Source organism: Triturus cristatus, chromosome 3_2 (assembly GCF_964204655.1).
Source record: "Triturus cristatus chromosome 3_2, aTriCri1.1, whole genome shotgun sequence".
NCBI lineage: Eukaryota > Metazoa > Chordata > Amphibia > Caudata > Salamandridae > Triturus > Triturus cristatus.
The window spans coordinates 483,686,370-483,711,840 of NC_140584.1; the positions used below are offsets into that span (position 1 = coordinate 483,686,370).

The window sequence follows — 25,471 nt, forward strand, 5'->3', positions numbered from 1 at the left end:
TGGCCGTATCAGGCAGCCAGCGCCTTGCCTAATATCTTGCAGTCATTATGGCAATGGGTCTATACGAGGCCAGTTGTGTGGGATCTTTATCTGGTTTTGGGTCTCCCTCACATAGGGAGCAAGGGAGTATGCCTCCTTTCAACGTCGCTCCATACAAGGCAGCCAATCTGGGCGACAGGAGAGTAGAGAAGTACAATAGTACTCCAGAGGAAACCCGTCTAGAGCAGGAGTTTTACTGCGGGCTAGGTCGCGAATCGCCTGCTTCACATCCGCGGCTGTATTGGCCACATCCAAAGCAGTTCTCATAGCGGCAGGGACTCAAGGGAGCATGATACCTAACAGAAAGCCATCCGTACAGACCGGGCACGTATGTTTCAGAACGCTATATAGTGCCAAGTAGTATTCATGGAAGGCTTGCAGAATGTCTGCCTGAGATCGGACTGTGACAACATGATTTGACACAATTACGGTGATATGATGGGTATCTGTGTCTTGTTGAGTGAACCATGCCGAGTCGGCCAGGTCAATTCCCCTTCTGATGCATCCTTGCTGCACAGGCTGTAAAATCGTAGCTACGCAGGTTTTCTAAAAAGGGATGCGTGAGCAAGTTTAGCATCCGCTAATTGGAAGGTAAGGGCAGGATCAATGTCTACTGTCTTACTTAAGCTTACCAGCGTGGTCTCAGGTCTCTCTAGGTCCCTCTGGAGGGTCCTGCAGATCCTACCTATCTGGCAGATGAAGGCTCCCGGGATGACCACCATAAAGGCATCACATTCTAGAGGATGCTGTGTTGTGGTTCTCAGTGAAGTACGGCTTGATGCAGTCTTCCTGTTTTCTCCAGAACACCTGATCCTTGAGGCAATCTTGTGGTAGACTCTAAGCTGGTGTAGGGGGCTGGGGAAGTGCCCACCAGAGATCCATTGTGCACATTGTGGTCGGTAATCATCAGTGGTGAAGTAGGGGTACTAGTGTCGCAGAGCAGAGAAAGCGATCCAGGAACACATACAGGTTGTGTGTGGCTGAGTGAATGGAGTAGAGCCAGGACGTGGGGTGAAGTGTGAGCCACATGTCTGCAAGGGACCAGTGGTGTGTCCAGGCTTGAAAGCGTTCTGGTTGTGCATGTGGGGGGGACCGGGGCACTGGGGGGTGGGAACGATCAAGAGTGGTATCCAGACTACATGGTAGCATTGTGCGGTGTGTGAGTGTAGCAGCGAGTGAGTGTCAAAAAGCACCTTGCTCAGTGATCGGGGCGTGAATAATGCCCAGGAGAATGGGCTGCCCATTCAAACTACCCTCCAAGAGAACATAACACCCTTTCTTGTCTTCCTCTCTGTTGAGTTCCTAGAAGGGGATTCCAGGGCAGACCCATACAAACTGCCCCGCGCATATGCTAAGTATGTCATGGCACAGAATATGCCCCCCCCAATGCTTGCGCAGGTGGTCGAGTTTCTTCTCTGTTATGTGTGTCTCCTGTGCCTTCTGTATATTGATGCAAGAGTAAACAGCATAGCGCTTTCTAGCAGTGTGCATTCTGCAAAGGTTATGGGTAAGATATTGTATGTAAGAGGTTGGGGCCATGTGTTAACTGAAATGGTGTGTGCCAGGGGCAGGTAATACCTGTGGCAGGACTTCTCTGTCTGTGTCTCGGGTGCCATGCATTTCCTGCCCTCCTGTGTGGTGAGGTGATGTAGGAAGAGAATGTAGGGAAAATCTTCTGTTACTGGGTATGGATAGACTACCAATTCTGGGAGCTCATTGCTGAACCTTAAAGTATCATGGGGGGATGAAAGAAGTTAGAACAATTCAGAGCCCATCAAAGTCCAATATAAATTTATCGGCCATAGCGATGGTCATCGAACAGTAGTGTGGCAGCTGGCGTTTGCTCTAGATGGAGGTCACTGGATGAGTGCCTAGATGAGAGTGTCAGCTGTCTGGGGAGTTACCGTCAACGGAGACTGTGAATCGCATTGGGTGTCAGCAGAGTGGAGGGATTTTTCCCTCAGGAGAGAATAGGTGTGGGGCCCTGTCATCGCCCATGAGCACTGGGTGGGGGACCAAGTTTGCTGCTGCCTAAATGGCCTTCCAACGGTCTTTGTTAGGATCTGTTCCAGATTGATGGAGCCGGTAGGCGAGATCTGGGGGAGGAGGGACTCCATCACATTCCGGCCTGTCTCCTTCTCTTTCTCTGGCATCTGCTCCGCTGGTCTCATGGGCTCTACGAGCGTTCAGCAGGACCCACCCCCCGGCCCTCCCACATGCTGCTCTGCCCAGTTTCATGCATCCCTGGGGTCAGTGAAGAACACTGTGGTCCTGTCAAAGATTATCTTGGGACAGGTGGGGAATAACAGTGAGTACTGCACTCCTTGTTGTCGAAGAAGTCACTTGACCTCCAGGAAGGAGGAGCACTGATGTTGGACGGTGCGGGTGTAATCTGAAAACAACATGGCATCCTTGTCTTCCACTTGAAGAGGCCCTGCCAATCTGGCTGCACGGAGTATTGTGTCTCTGTCCCTCAAGTGGAGCAGTTTCACCAACATCGGGCGCGAGGGGGAGCCCGGAGGCGGGCACCAAGCCTTAATATGGTGCACTTGTTCCAAGAAGTAGAAAGCGGTGAGTTCCGAGGCCGGGGTGAATGAGTAAAACCATGAGTCCAGGTAGTCATGGGGTTCAGAGCCCTCAACACCCTCTGGGAGACCTAGGAGGCAAACACTGCTTATCTGGGAGTGGCCCTCCAGGTCCTCTGCCCTGTTCTCCAACTACGCGACTCAGACTTGTAAGTCATTAATGTCGGAGATGTTGTCCTTACCAAGCAGTTGCAGTTCAGCAAGGGCCTTCTCCCCATCCATGACTCTGTAAGTGAGCTCGTGTTGGTCATCCCAGAGGAGCATGAAGTTGGTCGCAAGGGACACGAAGCGGACCTTTATCGTGAATCGGGTGTGATCAATGGCCGCCAGGACTCTGTCCAGTTTCTCAGACATGATGAGGGTCAGTACACTCTCTTCTGGCAGGGGGTCAGGCGCTTCAACTTGTGGGCCCACGGGAGCCAGGGGCCGGGCCTCAGTGGCGGACCACAGCCTCCCCATTACGTGGCATCATCCAGGTCCGCGCAGTCTCTCCAAAGAGAATAGGGGTGGATGACGTGCAAAAGAGCCAGTGGACAACCCCTGCAGCAGCCCCGGCAGGCAGACTCAGTCCAGTGTAGTCCTGCAGCACCCCGAAGGAGTGGGGGGGCTTTCTGCTTTGGCCGTAGAGAGTCTGGGGCAAGGGGCAAAGACTTGACACCCAGGTGCGGTGAGGTGGAGTGGGCGCTGTAGGAGGCTGGCTTAGTATAAGCTGCACACTTATTCAAGTGGTGCACAATGCACAAATCCAGGCAACCCTTATGGTGATTTTAGTGGACTTTGATAACCATAAAAATCTCTCAAAGAAGTAGTTATGGAGAACAGCCTTTAGGCTGATCTTGAAGGAGTATTAAGCAGCTTGTTTTACCAGTTTTGTCTGTAGTGTAGATTAGATGAAAATAAACCACACAGTGTTGAGCAAAATTGAGTCTATTTATTACAACACACTTTCACTATCACATTGGCATAAGTCTTACCCAGAGATATCAAAACAATACACAAGAATACTTCAAAATGCAATTAGGTATGCAGCACAAAATACAATGGTCTCCAGGAGTAGATCAAACCATATACTAGAAAAGTAGAATGCGTACTGCAAAGGAGAACAGGACTTGGACTACAAGAACTAGAGGTGCCAGGGAAACAAGGAACCACTCAAGAAAAGTATCCAGGAACCCCACAGAGGCTGTGTGCAGAGTGGAAACACAGCTGTGTGCCCAATGGAAGTCAATGGAGAAGTTGTGGTTGCAGTTTGGAAGAAAAAGGACCCTTCCCAGAGGAACCCGAAGAATTCCCTCGGAGGACAGAATGTTCGAGAGCCACCACACCTGTGGATGCCTCCAGAACCAGGTTACCTACAGCAGGGATGCCAGGTGCATGGGGGGGGGGTGAAGAGACATCAGAACCTGCCGTAGACGACAATGGAATATTTCGAGGAAAGTGTCTCAAAGAGGAGTTCAGGAAGGAGTCTGGTGGAATCCAAGGATGGATTCTGGAAGTAAAGAACCTGCAAGCAGAGGGGGACAGAGTCTATGCCACTCGGCAGTGACCAGGAGGCCCTTAGACCCACTCCCCACCAATGTCGGGAGGTTCTGGAGAGTCAACGGTGACCTCGTCGCTGCAGCTGTGAGGACCAGGCAACACTGAGGAAGACCAGGAGCCGTACTCGAGATGTCTCACGTCGCATGTCGGTTACTAGGTGTTTGGTGTCTAGTAGGAGCACCAACAAACCCCGATAGTTGCAACTAGTGTGGAAGACCAAGGAGCAATTTGGGACCATCTAGGTCCAAGGGACTCGCCAACAGCAGGAGAGTCGGGGCAGGCCCCAAGCAAGCAGGGGAGCCCACTGAAGCAGTATATGACCCTTAAGAGGACCCAAAGGCTGAAGGCAAGGAGTCGCAAGAGGACCTCAAGCAGCTCACCAAAGATGAAGGCCCTCGGTGCAGAGGATGCGGTGTGGACTCTGATCTTGGAGGGAAGAGATGCTGAAACTTCTTGTAGCCTGAAGATCGCTGGAGTGCAGAGCCAACAAGCCTTGGCAGCAGAAAGTCGACATGCTGCACCGGGATTTGGTCCCAGCGGTTCCGACAAGGGATACTGGGCTCAAAGTTGCAGAGAGGGCAGGTCAGGCCTTGAGAGAGTTGCAGAACCACTACCTGTGCTGCTGTGCCTCTGGGAGTCTGTAGGACGACAGGAGCAGCAGATCAGCCAGATTTGTTGATGTACCTGCAGATGCAGGGGAGGGACTCTTTCACTCCAAGGGAGATTTCTTCTGGTGTCCTTGATGCCCACAAGTATGTTGAAGAACCTGGCAGAAGCACAGACACAAATGACGAAGAATACTTGAAGAACAGCGAGACCAGGAGTAGCAGGAGTCTTCCTTGGTGCGGTCTCCATTCCAGTCAAAGTTCAACGAAGCCCAAGTGTCCAGATGGTCGAAGAGCGACGTACTTTCAGGGTTGAAACTTGACGCACGATGAATCTAAGGGACCACCAAAAGGTAAGCCCTTAAGTGCCCTAAGGAAAGGGTTGGAACAACTCAGGGGTTCCCCCCAGAGGAGGGGCTGTACAAGGGGAGTATACTCCCATTCTCTTTGTCCAGTTTCACACCAGAGTGGGAGCCAAGGGCTCCCTGAACCTGCTCAAACTGGAGTATGCAAGGAGGACACCAAATGTGGCCTTCAAAGCAGTGTAGTGGCGCTGGTAACCTCCCCCACCCCAGCCCAATATACTAAGTCCTGTATGGGAGGTGGTCACACCTCCCTTTGACAGGAAACCTATTGTTCTACCTCCCCCTGCTCGAGCTCAGCTCAGCAGCAGGAGGGCAGAATTGTGTCTGTGGTTGGCAGCAGCACTAGCTTGCTGGCAGACCCTGAGAGGCTGTTACCGGGAGTATGAGGGGGGGTCCCCAAGAGAGCTCCCCAGTACATGGGATCATACTTCATGCTGGAATCTGTATTGGGGTATGATTCCAACATGTTTGAAACTAAACATGAACGGGTTCGGTGCAGCCACTGTATAGTTAGGCATCTCGTAATGTTGTATGTCACTATATGTATTAAAATGGCTGGCCACACATACAACGCCTGGAGAATCTACTCCAGGGTTTGTGAGGTGTCCTGCTCATGCAGTGGAACCCTCACACTTATAACTAAGCACCCTGCCCTCAGGACTGAAGAGCTTGCCATAGGGTGACTTATAGGTTTTAATTGCAGTGACCTTGAATAAAAGGAAACGTGTATCCATCATGAGAGGTGTAAGCACCAACTCACACAGGCTGCAATGGGAGGCATGTAGTCACAGTTTAAGTTGACTCCCATGGGTGGCACAATACATGCTGCAGCCCATGGGAGACCCATGGGTACCTATACCCTGGGTACCTTAGTACCATGAACTGGGGACTTATAAGTGTACACCCACCAATAGTCAATTGTGGAGGTACCAAAGTACTTACCATTGTCAATTTAAGGAAGAAAGCACAGATGCTGGATCCGGATTAGCAGGATCCCAGCAGACTAGGTCAAAAACATACTGGCACCAAGCAAAAAGTGTGGGTAACCATGAAAGCAGTTCCTACTTTCCTACATGCGCACACTGCTGGAGCATCCCCGGTCAGAGCCTCACATCAGTGTTGTCCTACCCCTTCAGTGCTGTCTCGGGGTGGGGTGAGGGGGGTCGGTTCTCCTGCTGGTCTGGTAGGCCTCAATTATGGTTGTATCCAGAGTGGGGAGCGTTGAGGAGTCTAGCAGGGCCTTCCGCTGCAGTTTAAGGTCAATGGCATGCAGGGAAGTTCAGGTAGCATGGGGAGTACTCCTTTACAGCCTAGTCTCTCTACCCGCCCGCGCCGCCTCTCACCTCATGGTGCTGTCTACACTGGGTCCTGGGGGACAGTGTCCGTGCCTTGGCGCCCCCTCTCGCAGAGCAGCAGCAGCCCGGGCGTGTATCCTTGGCCCTGGCGGCCCTGGGTCACTTGGTTGGTACCTGTAGGGGCCCCCGGCCGACCAGGCCATAGGCCAGTATTGCCAATGCCACTCGTGCCTTCAGTGGGGGGGAGACTATCTCAGGGGGCCTCCACTCTCTGCCACAGCTCTCACAGGCTGCACTGCCTCTCCAAGCCTACCTTGATGTCGCAGCTGGGGGGGGGGGGGGGTATCACCACCAAACTGCCAGTGCCTGGGTGCGAGCCTCGGGATCCACTGCCAGCTCGTGGCACCTCAGTCGCTTTCCTGGGAGTGATATCGCCAGTAAATTATCTCCGGTGCCTGAGCGGCTCGCCCCCTGCACTGGCTCACCAGGCCTGCGCCATGTTGATCCTGCTCTCCTTTTGTACCAGGCGCCAGGCCCCATTGTGCCGAGCAAGGCTAATCACCATGTACCGGGACTACGGCTGGGATCTCCTAAGGACCAATGGTGTCATTGCGCCGTCATGAGCTGCTGTGTGGCACCGATGGATGGCCATTGTCGGGCTGGCCAGCAGAGTGCTACAAAATCGCATCTGCCATCATGGCTGGCCGAGCCACGACCCCCCCCTGCCCGGGAACAGGAAAAATCACATATTATCAAAAACATAATGTATTAAGCAAATTGCCCATCTGAAATAACAATTTAGAAAGCAAAATACAAGAAGAGTTGGAAAGAAAAAGTTACTTATCTGTGATAGCGATCTTTCTGGTGGATACTTTAAATACCTGCAGATTCCTCACCTATAGAAAAATCCCAGTCGTCAGACTGGATCTAAACATTTCAAAGCTTGCACATCACCGGTAAGGGTGCTGGCTTCGAATCAACAATGGAAGTGGTGTCACATAACATTACCAAAGTCATATAGTGCCCGTCAGTTTCCACCCATTTTTACCCTCCAAAGAATGGTGTGACATCAATAGAATAGTGCAGTTCAGAAATGTATGCATATTTGGGATCTTATTAACTTTTCCTATAACTATCCATAAAACATGAAGGCAGGATGGTCTGTGAGAAATGTGTGTGTAGATAGATTAACCACCAGAGAGATCGTTACCACAGGTAAGTAACTTTTTCTTCTGATACATAGTTCTACCAGCTGATTTCTAACCTGTAGAATAGATTCCATAGCCTTACTCCCTTCAGGACTGTTGGATGGTGAAACCAGGAAACCTGCAAGATGAATCTGGAAAAATGTCCATTCCTCTGCACCTCAGAATCCAACAAGTAATGATTGGCTAATATGTGTAAAGATGCCACTATGGCTGCCTTCCAGATCTCTCAATTGGAACACCTCTTGCAAGGGCAGAAGCAGTGGCTTTGAACCTGTTAAAATAGGCCCCGCTTCCTTCTGGTGGTTAGCAAGCACCTATCAGGGCTTAATGGAGAGGATTATCCACCTTGACGGAGTGCTTTTCTCGCTGCTTTACACTCTTGACATCACAGTACCTTATGAAGACCTGGCCATCCAGATGAATGACCTTAGTGCAGTCTAGGTATTAGCCGACTGCCACTTTGGATCCAATCTATGCAACCGCTCCTCCTCCTTTTTGGGATGGGGCGTGAGATAGAAGTCGGATGGGTGATAGACTGACTCAGTTGGAAAGGAGTCACCACCTTAGACAGGAGAGCAGCCCTGGTATTCAACACCAGCTTGTCAGATTAAAAGGAAGTAAAGGGTGGATGAGAACTAAGAACCTGCAATTCTCTTACCTGTCTGGCTGAGGTTATAGCAACTAGAAAATACTGTTTTGAAAGTCAACATTCGTAAAGAAAATTTGGACACAGGCTCAACCAGAGTCCCCATCAGACAAGTTAAGAGGAAGGACCTGATTAAGAGTTTGGCGGTTGGGTTACTCCATCACAAATGTCACAACCACCTTATTACAAGTGCATTATATTCTGTGCCATCTGTTATAAGATGGACAGGAAATCCATCACTTTTGTGATGGGGTAACATATTCGCAATACTCTAATTCAGGCCCTAAATTAAGGTTCCACAGGGGAACAACAAATGAGGTTGGAGGATACAAATTTGCCTACCCCTTCAGGAAACACATCACAATGATGTTTTGAAGAGGAACGGTTGGACTGGCAGGCAGAGGAACACAGACAAAGCTGCCAAATATCCCTGGATACTGACAATTGCACAATCCTCTAGGCAAGGGAGAGTGCAAATTTTAGAATCTATGATAACTTGGCGTGCACAGGTTTTACGTTTTTGTCTCTGCGCCATGCAACAAAGCTATTTCATATACCAGAATAATCAAATTTTGCAGAGGGGCAATACTCTGAAAGGATGTAGTCAATCACCTCCTGTGGCAGCTTAAAGGAAGTCTGATGCCCCCGCTCAGTCTCCAGGCATGTAGATGGAGTCCTCCGACATTGGGGTGAAGTAACATCCCTTCTAACCGGGTGAGGATGTTCAGTTTGTATGACAGTTTGAGAAGGGGACATGTGGAGCAGCGCATACGGTCTGCATACAACATCCTCTTTGGTCAATGCAGGGCAAATGATTTGGGGCCAGTCTTGGTGTATCTTCCTCAGAACCATAGGAAGTAAGGGTATGAAAGGAAACATGTAGTGCAGTGGAAAATTCCATTTTAACTGAAACATGCTCCTGATTGTCCCCTCAACAGATACTCATGGGCACACATCTACTGGCATTAAGCGTTGTCCCAGTAGGCAAACAGGCCCACCTGAGGAGTGCCACTCAGCGAGAAGATGTCCTGGACTACCTCTGGGAGAAGTCGCCACACATAACTGGCAAGACAATGACAACTGAGGTTGTCGGCTCTGCCATAAAGTGACCCCGCTAGGTGAATGGCTGTTAACCAGATACCTTCGCAGTGTGCTCAAGACCGCATTCTCAATGCCTCCAGACAAATGATGTGAGACCCTCCTCCCCTTTGCATGTTGACGTACCACATAGCTGTAATGTTGTCTATCAAGATCTGGCAGCACTGACCTTGGATGAGGAGAAGAAGGCCTTGAATGCCAGCTGGACTGCCTGCAGTTCCAACGGGTTGATGTGAAGAAGAAAATAAGTTACTTACCTGTAAACACAGTTATCCAGTATTGGTATCTTTCATAGATTCACATGTTTGAATCATTCCCCGTCGTCGAAGTGGGAGCTTAACGGTACTATAGTAAAGCAGTATCTGATAGTATAATAGGCTATAATGGCAAAGCAAAGACACGTTAAAAGCCTATCTATGTCCTTTTAAAAAACAGGACCAAACTTGAACTATAACCAATCAGGCAACAGCACCCTCTTAGAATACTCCCAACAGAGGCTGAATCCCTCAGATTTTTTTAGCACAAGCCAGATTAAATAATCCCGAGCTGTAAGGGTGGCCTCTTAGGGGAGGAGGGTGGGTCGCATGTGAATCTACGAAAGATATCAATACTGGATAACTGTAGTTACAGGTAAGTAACTTATTTTCTTATCCAGTATTGGATCTTTCATAGATACACACGCTCGAATCAGAATAGCAAGCAGTGATTTATGTAATTTATGCACCCATGGAGGATGGTGGGAAAATTAATATACTGCTGCAGTAGATGAAATAGAGTTAAAGGATACTTCAATATGGATATACCTGTACATAAATGTGTGTATATATATATTATATATATATACACATGCATACATTAATATATATATATTCCACAAACTCCGTTCTTTGAATTCCTTTTCCTCAGGGACAAATGGAATCGAACCACCAAGTAAGTGCTCAAATTTTCAGTTTATTGCTGCCACCATGACTGCCATGAAGCGTTTCGGCCTGCCTCGGCCTTGTTCACATGACGCATTTTAGGAGTCGTCATCGTCCATTTAAAGTGACCTGTGCCTCTCACGTAATTTAGCATGGACATAGAGAAAATACTGCCGTTTTTCCTATATGTGAAAAACAAACAGCATCAAGACAATGAACTTTTGTCAAATCATTTGTAAACATTGCTTATATAAATATATGTAAACATGTATTGATGTAAGCTCATACAGTCAGTACTATTGTGCAAAATCAGCAATTATATATATATATATATATATATATATATATATGTATATATATATATATATAAATAAATACATATACATTGATATACAATTTTAAAACAAGAATATATGGTTAAAATCCAATTTCTTATAAAAATCGTATAAAACCTTCGTAATTCTAAAACATACATTAAAACACTTATTGTTCTCTTGCAGTTTATCCAATCAAAGGTAAGATTGCGCAAAATGATATTATTGCCTTATAGGAATTTATATTTACACTTGAATGCGTTGTGTCAAAAGATTTTTTTGTTCCTAAACATTTTGCTGCTCAATCTGAATTGCACTATAATAAACTTGATCTGCTACATTATCTTGTTGTGTATTGTCCATGCTATTGTTAAATATATTAATAAATACTATCCTTAAGTGTAACAAACCCCAGTGTAAACCCGGACTCAACCATGGTCCTGTGTTAAAAAAATGTGCAAAGAAAGGGGTGTGAAGGGACTTGGTTCATATGTGTAAAAATTGATATAAAATAGTAATTTTTGTGTGTTTTTCTCAAATTATTTCAAAATATAAATATTAAATCGCAGTATGCTGAACTATATTCAAGCAAAAGGTTATTGTCATAAAATAATTCCCCCATAAGTTGTTATGTTGGTTCATGAAACTTATCATGACCATGTGTGAAAATCTTCGCTTAAATTGTGCCCATTGGGGGTCTTGGTATCAAATTCCAAGATATATTGTGTTTCAAGCCTTCTTAATTTGGCTTCTCTGTTCCCCCCTCGTCTGGACGCTGGTATAGAATCGATCAAAAAGTAGGAAAAATGTTTCAAATCACTGGCATGCACTTTTTCAAAATGTCTTGCGACTGGGTATGCTTGATCTCGATTAGTTATAGCCCTCATGTGCTGCAATATGCGCTTGTGGGCTTGCAGTTTACTGCTTCCCACATATTGCAGTCCACAAGAGCAGCTTAAAATATAAACCACATATTCAGTGCGACAAGTAAGAAATTTCAAGATTTTTTGGGGTGTTTCTGAAAAGGGAGTTTTATATGTGGTTCTGTTGTTCCCATATTGACATGCTTTGCATGTATTGCATTTGACAAAACCCTTTCGATTGGACAACCAGTTAGTAGACAGTTTCAGGCCGGTACTTCGCCATACATTCAGCTTTGAGTAATATAGGTTCCATGAAGCACGTACTGTTGGCATATTACTTTTCTTATAGCAATTTGTGTCTTCCAATTGCCCCAATGCTTCTTTCATGTATTGGTCTCGAGGCCAGATAACAATGTTCCCTCCTTTGTCTGAATTTCTGATTATTATTTGATCATTTTTTTTAAGTTTTTGCATCAACTTGTTGTATTCTTGTTGTTGATATGAATATCTTTTTTGCGATCTTTCAGTGCATGATTTTAAATTCTTTATTCCTGTCGTGACCAGTTCGTTGAACATATCCAAAGGACCTCTGACACTTACAGGCTGAAAAGTGGATCTTGGTTTGAAATTAGTTCGAAACTGTATTGAAGCCCCCACATTGGGGCTTGCATCATCATTAGTATTTGTCGTATTTTCTGATATTAGTTCGTGTAAATCAGCCAATAGCTGGTCATCCTCTATATTTATTATGCTAGATGTGGATTGATTTTCAAATTCAAATATGTTGGTACTGTTTTTATTCATGCCACTGCGATTAGCCAAATAAAATGTTCTCAGTTTCAATTTTCGGACAAATTTGTAAATCTCTACTCGAGTGCGCGCATAATTGAAATTGTTTATGGGACAATATGATAAACCCAATTCTAAAAGTTTCCTTTCCACATTGTTGAGAATCATTGGGGACAAATTTACCACTGTTGTGTTTTTATTTTCAATTATTTTCGCTGCCATCTTTTTTTGTTGTATTGTGTCTTCTTGTTGCCACTTGCGCTTCAGAGTGTACCGGCGTCTTTCACTTCGTTTTCTATTGAGCCTTTGCTTGTTTGTGAGAGCTGTTTTCGCGGCCTCAATGTATGTCTCCGATCTTGCCTCAAGCAGTCCACCTCTTCTGCCAGGGAGAATTTTTGAAAACCCAACCGCGTTCCCATTCTTGCTTGCTCAGCTTCATTTTCACTCTCAACAGCAGAACTCAGGTCCGTTGCCGATGATGAGGAGGCCCCCATTTCTCTTATATTCTGGCGCATATCTGTTTGCTGATTTGCCAGCTTTGATGTTTTCACGGCATCATATCTTTTTGCGAAAGTGAATACTTGTCCTGGCTCATAATCGAGCTTGTCCCTCTGAAATTTAAATGCTTTGCGTTTCTTAATTATGTCTTCTTCCTTTTCCAATCTGGCTAGCATGTCATCTCTGTATTTTTTACTTAAAGGTGTTACTTCAAAATTGTCAATTTCAATGTTTAAATCCTCAATTTGTTTTTGTAGTTTGGCTCCGTCACTATCTGCATATTTGACCAGTATTTCCACCAGTCGGCGTGACGATTCCAAGTTGCTTTCTGCCCAGTCTTTTAACATTTGGGGATCAGGGTTTTCGTAGCTTGGAACTATCATGATTCGTAGCCCACAGCGTTTTCATGGTAGCACCTTTATACCATGAAAACGCTGTGATTTTAACCGCGCAGAGTCTGTTGCCTTTGAAGAAGTATGGAGAATACGAAACGCGTCGGCTGGACTTGATTCTGTGAGGCATTAGGGCCAGTCCTTATTGCACCCTTCAACATTAAATGGTGGCGAATGAATTTACCTGGTGTGGGCTCTCCTTAGCAGGCAAACTTGTGTCTTTGATGTTTACGGCCAGCCTGAGCCGTGGAGCAAGCCCCGGTGTTTGAGACACCTCAGCGATGACGCCAATCGACGCCGCCGCATTTGAATCAGGAGCTGGTTGTGAAGGATGATAGTGTGCAGCAGGGACTGAAGCTGTGTCTCACCACCCACTTGGGATTACAATCCTTTGAAATATGGTTTATAATCACGGCCGCTCACAAGAGAAAAAAATGTTTGCACTACGATAACCATCGGGCCACAGCCGTGGCCACGCCCACTGAGGCAAAGTCAATAAACTTGTTTTCTCGCTGACTGGAATCCTGAGTGCGACTTTTCTCTTATGCTGCAGGAGCGTAAGGCTTTATATATATATATATATATATATATATATATATATATATATATATATATATATATATAAATAAATAAATGCATATACACTGATATACAATTTTAAAACAAGAATATATGGTTAGTAGGTGAAATAGAGTTAAAGGATACTTCAATATGGATATAACTGAACATAAATGTGTGTGTATATATGGATATACATTATATATATACACACACACATACATAAAATATATATATATATATATATATACACAGTAGCTAAAGAAATTGTAGGCATTGAGAACTGTTATCTTTATAAAAAAAGTAAACATTAGTAAAAAACAGGGGTTATAAATCTAAACAAACATTTATTAAAGCCAGGTGCGTATGTAATATTATACATCTATGATTCTATAAATACTGTAATCATGATGGAAGTAGTATGCTCTTTCTGATACATCATACAAATCTGAATATAACTACAAGTAACTGTTTCAAAATACGTCACGAATAGAGGCTCACCTTATAGAAAATATGTCAACCCACCTGTCTTATACCTGCATTACTACAGTGAGATTATTCCAATCTGTAGGATTGCGTGAACCCGTAAGGGCTCCACCACGCTGTAGTGAGGCAGATCCTTTCAAAGGAACTATCTCCAAATAATGTTAGCGAAAATGTATATTGCCCCTGTAAACTGTGCTATAGCCTCTTAATGTTAGATGCCTGTAGCGTTGGAGTGGAGAAAACCTTTGGCAATGGTTGCGCTTGTTACGGTATGTAGAGAAATTTTAGCTGGTGATGTAGGAATTGTAAAAGAAATATGAAATATGATAATTTACCCAGATGAAATTATGAAGGAACCTTGGAAATAAATTCACATTTGCTCCACGAAGCATGTATTACTCGGAGAAGCGTGGCAAAACGGTTGCGCTGTGAGAGCCTGTATTTCATGGCTGTGCTAGTTGAAGCAAGGAAGGATCCATAGAAAAAATGAGCTTTACTGGAAAAATGTGGGAACGGTCAAAGAACTCTAGCAGGAGCTCTAGATAATTTTTGCAGAACAGAGAGAGAGAAATTAATATCTGTCTCTAGAAATTGTTGTGAGGTGAACGTTAGCAGACGAATGCACTGACCCCGAGCTAATGAGAGAAGGAAGATATAGCAGAGTCCACTAGGGTGATGCTTGTAATGGGTGTAGGGTTACACTGTTGATGCTATAAGAAGAACAGTATATATCAATGGCATTTTAATGAAATAATTTTTATGTTTTAAATGTATTTATTACTGGGCACTTTATTGGTCGTATGACCAAATAAAGTTACATTGAATTGAACTGGTTCCATTTAAATTGGACACTTTGCTTGTTATTTCCGCTCTTTCCATGCATTGGCTATATGTTCCATCCCAAAGAATGTGTATGATCCTGCATTGGTAGACTTCAGAAACTATATGGTGAAGTGGAGAGATGGAGACTGGTCCAGGCGTAGGACCTGGCATTGGTTTATAGTCAATAGGATTGGCGTGGCTGGGATATGCCTGGAATTTCAGTGTGAGAACAGAAGTAGAGATGAAAGTTTGTGCAGCTGGACACCTCCTCAGTGGTTTGTGCTCTTTTCTGGTGAGATCCTTCTGAATGAGCATGAAGGGGAAAAACAAACCTATGTCTAGATCCTGGATTGTTTTAGCAAATTAAAACATATTTTTAATGTGATCTACGATTTGTATTGACAGAAAAATGGCTTTAAATGTTTTCGGGTGTTGAACAGATACTTTGGTGGTACCTCAGGGGAAACGATGAGTATAGTTCTGATGGATCCAATATCCACACTACTCTTGGTAGTGCCAAGATTGGGTGGTGAAGAATTGGCCAGGTCAGAACTTTTGTTTGGGGATGGTGTTATCTTGGGGGTTGTCAGCTAGCTTCACAGCTCTAGAACGACTGGGAAAGCGTTGGCGATTGAGTATTTTGTTTGTTAATGTAGAAAGAAAGGCTTGCCGGGTGAGGGGGAATGATTCAGGAATGTGAATCTATGAAAGATACCCCAATACTAGATAACAAGCAGTGGTGGGGTGCTAGACAATCGTTGCCAATCACCATCGATGACATCGTTGAGCCCTGACACTGCCGCCAACAATGAGACCCCCACCGATTGTCGGCGATGATGGCAGGACACCGTGTTCATCGACGGCATAGTGGACGATACGATGGGGACATCGTCGTCAGAAACATGTTGATGAGGCCGCCATCAATAACACTCATTTAGGTGGAACTGACGACGTCAAGGTGTCCTTGATGTTGTAGTCGACATCCATGTACACGTTATAGGTGTCGACGAGGCAGTAATGAGTCTTACATTTACGCCCTTCTGTCAAATGGTTTGAGGTGCATTTAAGTAAAGCGAACTCTAGGAAAATAGCAGGAGTTGAAGACAGTGAGGTTCATGTGGAGAGATATTTGTGTTTCTCCAGTGAACTGTCCTTTTTTTGATCCAAAAGAGAGTCTTTTAAGGGCCATTAAAAGTGTCTCGAGTACCTTACCCCTTTGACCCTGTTCTCATTTGAAAGTTATTCCGTTAGACGCCATAGGAATAGTCTTCCCACTTACCTTATGGTAAGGATGGTGACAATAAAATAAATCCTTAAAAGGAAGTATCTGGAAGAAAAAACAATTAGCTCCACCACAGCCACAGGGTCTAGGGAGCCCTTTTGTGTCTGTTTCTGTTTTGGTAACAATAAAATAATAATAAAATGTTAGAAATATGAGTTAGAATAGTTGAGCAGAGCTCAGGAAGACTCCCTGCACACAACGTGTGGTAAAGAATCTGAGGGATTCAGCCTCTGTTGGGAGTATATGTAAATAGGCTGTTAAAGTGTCTTTGCATTGCCATTATAGCCATTATACTATCAGATACTACTTTACTCTAGTACCATGCGACTCCCACTTTGACGACGGTGAATGATTCAAGCATGTGAATCTATGAAAGATCCAATACTGGATAACCTGTTCTTCTGGAGACCAGAGGCCTCTGATCGCCAAATCCTCAAGGTGGGTTTGTCATCTTAAAGTGGAGGCATCCTCACTACCATAGCCATGGTAGGAGGGGGAGTGAAGGCAATCCTACTGCTGAGGTTTGCCTCGTTCCCCCACCAAGCCACACCTGCTGCAGTAGTGGGGTAGATCACAATGGACTCTGACTAGTATCCCCCATACAGTAGCCATAGCCTGTAGAGGCACCAATGCAGGGCACTCATATGTCAATGTGTTTTCATGACTAGGAAAATTGCAGGAAGCTAGCAGACCTAGGAATCCCAGGACTGCTACTCTCATGACTTGTTGCAAAGAAGGTACTATTTCCTGGCTGTTGCCAGTCCTCTGAGGTGGAAGAAAGGCGCTGAGAAGGGTGGTTTCCTAGACTGACCCAAGAACTGGAGTCACTAGGTGGGCCTCAGGTGAGATTTGGGTTTCTTGATGGAAAAACCCAGGTTGAACTACAGTGATACTGTTGACTAAAGATGGCATGGTGTCATCTCCGGTGACCTGGCTTAGATCAGCCTATTATCCAGATACGAAAAAATGGGGATGCCCAACCTTCTGAGATAGGCCTCACCCACTGCCATCACATTGATGAAGACTTGAGCTGCCGATGGAAAGCCAAAGGGAAGTACTGCAAATTAGTAATGCCTAGCGCCCCACAAAGCACAGATACCTCTGACACGACCACTGGATGGGAATAGGGAAATAAACACCCTGCAGGTTGAGTGACATCATCCAGTTTAGTAACAATTGGGTTAGGGTCAGCATCTTGAACTTTTACTTTTTGAGGAAAAGGTTTAACTCCCTGAGGACCCAGATTAGATGCAGCATCATCCATGACCCTTTTATTACTTTGGCACTAACACCACTGTTCCTTTCCTCAGAAGTGCCACCACCTCTTGTTGGAGGATGGCCAGGTGATCCTCAGTGGAGGAGGAAGAAAGGAGCGGGATGATGACGGAGCCTGAAGGAAGGACATGGAGTAACCTCTTTCAACTATATGAAGACTCACTAGCCTGAAGTAATGGCCTTCTAGTCTGGAAGAAAGGAGAACACTCGCCCTTCCACAGGCTTCTGGTGTGGTTGAGAAAGAGAACCGTGACTGCTTACCGGGGAATGGGCAGTAAAGGATGGAGAGGAGGAGGGTTGCTGAAGAGCCGTACAACCTTTTCCACTGCCTCGATCTACCCTTGTATTGGCGGACCAATGGATTCTGGGGTGGTTGACTTTGTGGCTGGTAATATTGTCACTGACAAAAGGAGAGCCCTTAGAAAATCCTCAGAAGTGACCAAATATCCTACTGTTACTCTGGGTTTGAGACTGTTGAAGGCCCAGTGAGAGGGTCGTTGCTCGACTGACTTTAAACCTCTCTAGGGCAGTGTCCACTTTATCTCCAAACAAACAGATCCCATTGAAAGGTAGATCAATGAGACTGATCGTTAGAAATGGTCCTGACTGGAAAGATAAATTGCGATATTATAATTTACAATTATTCAAGTTCAACTAACATGAATAAATCAAAAAGACCAAAAGTTACAATGGAAATAAGACTTAATTATGGGAGAAGTTTTATTTTACAATGATGTGCATGAAAGTGTTATTTACAAAGGAAAATAAGAAAATACAGTCTGGTCAAAGGGATATTTAAAAGGAAATATAAGAAAATACATTTTTCCATTCCTCTCCATCTTCTAAACATTGCACCATAAACATTTTTGACTTATTTCAAAATTTTAAAATTACGGGGAAGCCAAAATACCTAAAACGGTGTACATTTTAAACAAATGCAAAAGAGAAATTAAAAAAAATCCTTTTAAGGTACAAAACTGTTTGAGTGATGTTAAACAGACAATCGTGTCTCCATCTACAGGATTATTTTCAAACTGATTAAATATAATCAACGAATTTCAGAACATTCCATCATAATCTGTTTTCCTTTCTCGAGTCAAATGATTTAAAATATAACCTGCATGAATTGGGCATATCTCACAGGGGCACATTGCTTACTGTACACATTTCACTACTGCCACCTTTTGATTAAAGCCCGTAATGTACCCTGTGAACACGACATACCAGGATGTTACAGAACACTTGCTATGTTCATTCAATTTATTTAGTGCAGTATTTAATTAGCACGCCACTGTTTCAAATGCGGTAGAACATTAACGGTGTCTGCTCTACTTTAAGTCAACTGTGGAAAAGTCATACTGTATAGTGGTGAAGAAACGCCAGAAAGGCATTCTGAAAGACTATAGTTGAAGGGGTAGCCTTTTATGAAACACAAGGCCTTTAACTGTGCACATTATGCCGCAACCCGTTATTTTCTTTGGACGTTTAAATAACAACATAAGGAGTTGTTGGAATATTTATTGCAACTGAGGACGGTCCGGCATTTCATCAATTGCACGTCCAGTGGCAACTTAAAACTGGGAACATATCCTATTGGGCATACTGTTTGCCAGCTAACAGGACAATGAATTGCACTATAGAGCAAAGTAAAAGACACAGGGATGTACCACTTATTATCTGCCCATTTATTTTAATAGTTTCATTCTTTGTTTGGCTTCTCTAGAGCCAACGTGGGCCATATTCACTGGATTTCTTGCACCTCATTTTTCCTCATTTGTTTATTCTGTGGAATACTGATGCTCAGATTTGTTAGGGATGCTATGCTAGTATCTCTGACTGCCACATAAGGCATAATACATTGCTGATCTATATCAATTTCCCCCGGCGTATTTCTTTTTATTTCAATTAGGTTGATACGTTTTGATTTTATACGGAATGAAGCACCACTGTTCATATTGAGGACTTTTACACAGAGACGCTCCACGACAGAGGACATGTGACTTGCAGTATACTTTTTATGCGCACTTGGGGAATGTATTATTATGTTTTCGTGTTGTCTATATTTAAATCAACTATTTGACAGGCAGGACTTTGCAGGACTAAATTGGCTACGGAGATGTTATATCTATTTCCACAAAAAAGTACTGGCGTGCAAGTAGCAGCTATAAAAACCTTTGTCATCGATGCATAAGACTAGTTAAGAGTTAACGTGTGTGGGGAGATGTATGCTGCCGGGTAGCAATGTAACTGCTCAGGCAAAGCATGCACGAAACAAAAAGATTATCCACATAATCCACTGCTCCACCACAAAATAATTGCAAAATGATTATTCTCACAATTATTGTGCAAAGCCTACAGCGATTCTTTAGGCCTAAAACAGGAGCGTTTCTTGCAGAAAGTGACACCATGGCACCGATCGATCCAATGGCAAGTGGAGAGATCCAAGCCAGTGGCAGGCAATTTTACACGTGACAGCTTCCTTGACACACAGCTTCCATTTGCGATTCCTCGGCGACTGCATGTCCGTGCCATGGCATGCAGGCAAACACGTTTTCTGCAAGGGTGCCACTCGCGGCAGCACATCTACAGTTCCGCAACTACTACTCCCCATAAACATGCATCTTTCAAGTAGTGAATAATGATGGCTGATCACCCTTCCTCCGCCACTGGTTCCGCAGCAGGAAATGTGACATCAGAAGTTGCCTGTAACAAGTTGCTGTAGACGAGTATTGTTTTCATTCATTTATTTCATGCATGTTCACATGTAGGAACCAGCATGTAATAAAGAATTTCTCTGCACAGGGGTGTGTGTGTATATACCAACATTTTATGCATCAAAAGGTGCCTCAGGTTTGTATTAATTACATTAACATGGCAATAACTTTATGCCCCACAATGTTTAGAGTTATCGTGTGATAAGTGATGTACAGAAAGCTTTGCAGGCATGTAACATACATAATGCACAAATATACAAACATATGAAACTGTAGGAAGACTGCTAAAGGGTTTGTGAAACCCTTCTCGAAGGTCTGTCTACTGAGAAGCAGCGGATACACAAATAAATTATGCACATTTAGACGACAAATATAAATCCACAGTTTGCAAATAACAAAATTAAGCATATGTCCTTTCACAAGTTCTTAGAGTTCACAATGGTGTTGCAGGCTAACGTCACAACAGGCATTTGGAGCATTCTGTGGGGCTCAAGTTTCAGAAGACCATAATGTCAAACTTTTCGGAATCCTGTTCATGTCCAACTTAGAGGCAGAATCCTTATTTTGGCACAAAAGGATAACAATGTCATATATACTGATCATCGTGGTGGTTTCCTATGTTGTTTTTTTAATCTTGGTACTGGCAATGGATTTGACTGGGGTTTTCTGTCCTATAGGCTGGGTGTTGTGAGCAGGGGACTTGCTTGTTTCTCCCTTATGAGGAGGTGCAGCTTGTTTCGCAGTAGATGTGGTAGGTGTCACACAGTTCTCTGGATTTTCCTGAATGCGCTTTGAGTGTGGCAAGGGGGAAACTTTCCCACCAGAAGGCGCCTGTAACAAAAAAATCACACATTAAGAAAAACATAATATATTACCAAAAATTGCCCATCTGAAATAACCCTTTAGAAGGCAAAAAACAACAGTTGGAAAGAAAAGTTACTTATCTGCGGTATCAATCTTTCTGGTGGATTCTTTATATACCTGCAGATTCCTCATCTATAGAATAATCCCAGACGTCAGACTGGATCCACAAATTTCAAAGCTCGCACATCACCGGTAAAGGGATGCTGGCTTCAAATTGACACCGTAAGTGGTGTTGGATGACATCACCAAAGTCATATACTGCCCCTCTCAGTTTCCAGCCATTTTTACCACCCTTTGAGGCCAAAGGACGGTGTGACATCATCTGAGTAGATCAGTTAAAAAATGTATGCATATTTGGGATCTTATTAACTTTCCCTATAACTATCCATTAAACAGGATGGTGGGAGTGGGGGGGAGGGAGGGCTCTGTGAGGAAACTGTGTGGAGATAGATTATCTACCAGAAAGATCGTTATCACAGGTAAGTAACCATTTCTTCTGATGGATACTTCTACCTGCAGATTTCTCACCTGTAGAGCAGATTCCTTAACCATACCCACCTAGGAGGAGGGTTGATGGATGGTGAAACCAGAAAATCCTGCAAGACGGATTTACAGAATGTTTATCCCTACGCACTTCGGAGTACATGCGGTAATGTCCAGGCAGTAATGCTTGGCTAATGTGTGTAGAGATGCCACTATGGCTGCATTGCTGGTCTCTCAATTGGACCACCTCTTGCAGAAGCAGTGTCTTTGGCCTTTTTAGAATAGGCCCAGCTTCCTCCTGATGGTTGGCGAGTGCCTATCAGGTCTTAATGGAGTGGATGACCCCCCCTTGACAGAGTGCTTTTCTGCACTGCTTTACCCTCTTGGCATCACAGTACCTTACGAAGAGCTGGTCATCCAGATGAATGTCCTTATTGCGGTCCAGGTATTAGTTGTCTACCGCCTTGGATCCAATCTATGCAATCACTCCTTCTCCTTTCTGAGATGGGGTGTGAGATACAAGGTCAGAAAGGTGATTGACTGAGGCAGGTGGTAAGGAGTCACCACCTTTGGCAGGAAAGCAGCCCTGGTTCTCAACTCTAATTTGTTTGAATAAAACGAAGTAAAGGGTGGATGGGAAATAAGACCTACAACTCTCTTACCTGTATGGCTGAGGTTATTGCAACTAGAAAGCACTGTTATGAAAGTTAAAATCCTTAAGAGAAATGTGTTCACTGGCTCAGCCGGAGTCCCATTCAGACAACTTAAGACTAAGGGCCTGATTTAGAGTTTGGCGTATGGGTTACTCCATCACGAATGTGACGCCTTTCCTGTCCGCATTATTACAAGTGCATTATATTCGATGACACTAGTTTCCAACCTTTTGACTCCTGAGGACCCCCACTTAATCACTACTGGAAGCCGGGGAACTCCAATCAATTTGTATGATTTTAATTTGAAAACATTAATTCGCAAGAAAATACACAAACAAGTACACACCACACAAATACTCGAATTACTAAAGATTTTAATAGTTTAGATTGAGAGAATATGCAAAAATCAAAAGATTTTAATGGGAAGGTTAGTGCTGCATCTCACTTATCAATGTTTGGTTTCTTTTCGAAAGTTGAATCCTCGGTCAGATTCTACATTTCCCAAGAGATATCTGTATTTATTTTTAAGTACATAAATTTGAGAAAGCTTTTTAATACAGATGCATACACATACATGCCAACATTTTGGAAGAGGAAAGTGGGAGATGTACGAGAGAATGCATTTCCCCCATCACCGTCTATTGAAGCAGAGGCAATATCAGGCTGGAGACAGTTGTAATCGGGTCTATTAGCATGTATGCATATAGTTGTCTATTTAGGGATAACAAAAGCTCCTGCTCTTGAATGGGAACCAAAAGCAGTCCTGGCAAATTGTGCCAGCTCAGCCCCTGTATGGCACATAACGAGTGCAGTGAGCAAGCCTGACCGCTAAAGGGTGGGGGTGGCCTTCCCCAAGAAAATTTGGAAAAATAATGATGCATTCTACAATACATTTGTCATTATATATTCAGCCCCAAATTGCCGGTTTTAAAGGTAAAGCCGCCTTTGCAGGGCAGATGTGTAACACCAGAAGGGAGGGCTGCCCCATTGTTGTGGTAGACAGGCTGGCACACGAAGCAGAGAGGGGAAACCTGTTGCCAAACCTTTTCCCCGGGGGCATGTAGCCCTGAGGTGGCCACACCCTGGGGGTGGGCTAGGGAGGTCTGAACAACGAGAGAGGGGTCTTGTCATCTTGAGAGTGGGCTTAATGGTGCATCCTTGGATAGCCAGGTGCCACACTACACATTGAGTGGTCACCAGATGGGAGGGGACATGGTAGCTCATTGGCTACCAGCTGCATCCTGCCCTGAGGGCACTTTCCAAGCCTGGGCACCCAGCCACAGATCGATCTCGTCTTGGAAAAAGGACCGAAGAAGGACTGCCCTGCTGCCCCAAGGGACCAGAAAAGAGAGGTTGCACCGACAAGGACTGCAACTTCTGTACCTCGTAACTAGCGAAGAGAGGGATTGGGCATGCAGTGTCCTGCTCAAGGAGAAGCCATCTCCAGACCAGTCGATCCAAGAGAATTCCAAGGATCAGCTGACTGACCTCTTGTTTACAGCAAAGAGACACAATAGCTGAAGAAACCTGCTAAGGCAAATTGGTAGCCCAAAGTCTTCAAGCCGCTACCACTGCCGCTGTGAAGAACTGAGGTCCATGACCTGAAGCACAGAGTTGCACCTGATTTCACTGACCCCGGGAGTGCTGTTGGAGAGTTGAAGGGATCCTCAGAAGGGAAGCTAATGACAGAAGAAGGATTAGTCTGTGACAGACGAGACTGGACTTTGGCTAGACCGGAGAGGACTTCATGGAACGTCGACTCTGCAACCATGATTTCTTTACCAGCTTTGTAGGCCAAGGAATCCCTGCAGGAAGACCCCCATTGACCGCTTTGCAACCACAGCATCCTTGGAGCATCCTTCATCTCTTGCATCATGGCAACAAAAAAGGAATCCGCAGCACTGTGAAAAAATAACCTGGAACTGCTGAAGGACTGCTTCTTCTGTGAAGGTAAATGTTCTTAAGGACCTTCCTGATCCCCTTGGCTTGCTCCCTGTCAGAGTTGGTCGCCCCAGGTACTTCTAACCAAGCGTACACTTACATAAGTTTTCTTTAAAACAAAATTCTAAGTGTCCAATTTGTTTTCCAAGGCTTGTTGATGGTTGAGTGAAACTGCTTTGAGTTAATATTGCTTTTAAAATCAATATCTCCGGACCCCTCTGGTGGATCTTTTTCATTCTAGTGTCTAAATTCTTAGAAAAATACAATCTATTTTTATAAATTGGTGTTGTGTCCATTTCTTCTTAAAAATTTTTGGTGCTGTTGAAATGCATTACTCTGTGTAAGCCTTACTGCTCAGTTTCATAGCTACTGAGGCTTAAGCTCAGGGTTTTACAGACAAAACCTACTGAACATAAAGGGGTTAGTAAATATATTATACAGTTAGGTCACACAACCACACCATGTAATACACCCCATTTCCTAACAATCTGGGTAGAGGTTCTCTGTTAGTCCTGTGTGACTTTTCAGGCCAGTGGTAAGTCTGGAAGGAAGTGCAAGACTCCCCTACAGAATTTATCTGTAGTAGGGACCTACTTTTAGCAGGTAGGGATGGACATTGTCAGCCCTCTTGACCCTAAGGCATTCTTCGGGAACAAGTTTATCCTGAATTAGGAGGACCATGCCACAAAGTACCCTGAAGCCATACCCCTGAGGATGGTGCCAGGACACTGATGGGAGTATTTACCCGAGTCTCAGTTAGGTACTGTCTGAGCGGGGGATATATTTAATGTCAGCACATTTGAAGATGATGAAGATGTATGTGGGGTTACCAGCAAGTCCTCCACACTCTAACATCCCCAGATCAATGAGCTTTTTGAAAGGTTCAACAAGATCGTCAGAAGTATGATTATGGGCCTACCTGAACCTTTAAGATATAAGTGCTCACATCCTACTCCCATGCCTGATGTTTGCCTACAGGGAAGTCCCACAGAAGGGAGTGGGCTTTAGACCCTTCAAACCTCTGTTTAGTCACCCTGTTAGAGGATCTCTTAGTCTTGTAAAGGAGGGATGAGAGCAAGCCCACAGGAAACCTTCATAAGACGTCTTAGACTGTATTTTAACCCTAAGGTCCAAGATGTGGCATTACATGGAAGAGGCCGAACAGTACTTGTCGGCCAGCCAAGAAATGATTAAGCAGTGCTTTGACTAGAGGGCCACTCTGATGGAGAACTAACTT

The 25,471-nt window shown here is 44.6% G+C and overlaps 1 protein-coding gene and 1 long non-coding RNA gene across 10 annotated transcripts in view; one reads left to right on the forward strand and one right to left on the reverse strand.

Moving 5' to 3' along the window:
- LOC146857571 (uncharacterized) overlaps positions 1 to 25,471 on the forward strand; it is a 318,627-nt gene that overhangs the window by 8,925 nt on the left and 284,231 nt on the right. The window lies entirely within an intron of this gene.
- Positions 18,284 to 25,471, reverse strand: part of STK33 (serine/threonine kinase 33) — a 1,543,521-nt gene continuing 1,536,333 nt past the window's right edge. For all 5 annotated transcript variants that reach the window (XM_085648124.1, XM_085648123.1, XM_085648121.1 and 2 more), the window contains one exon: positions 18,284 to 21,124. In XM_085648124.1, the coding sequence (XP_085504250.1) occupies positions 20,909 to 21,124 (216 nt within the window). In that variant the 3' untranslated portion in view covers positions 18,284 to 20,908. The remainder of the gene's footprint in view (positions 21,125 to 25,471) is intronic.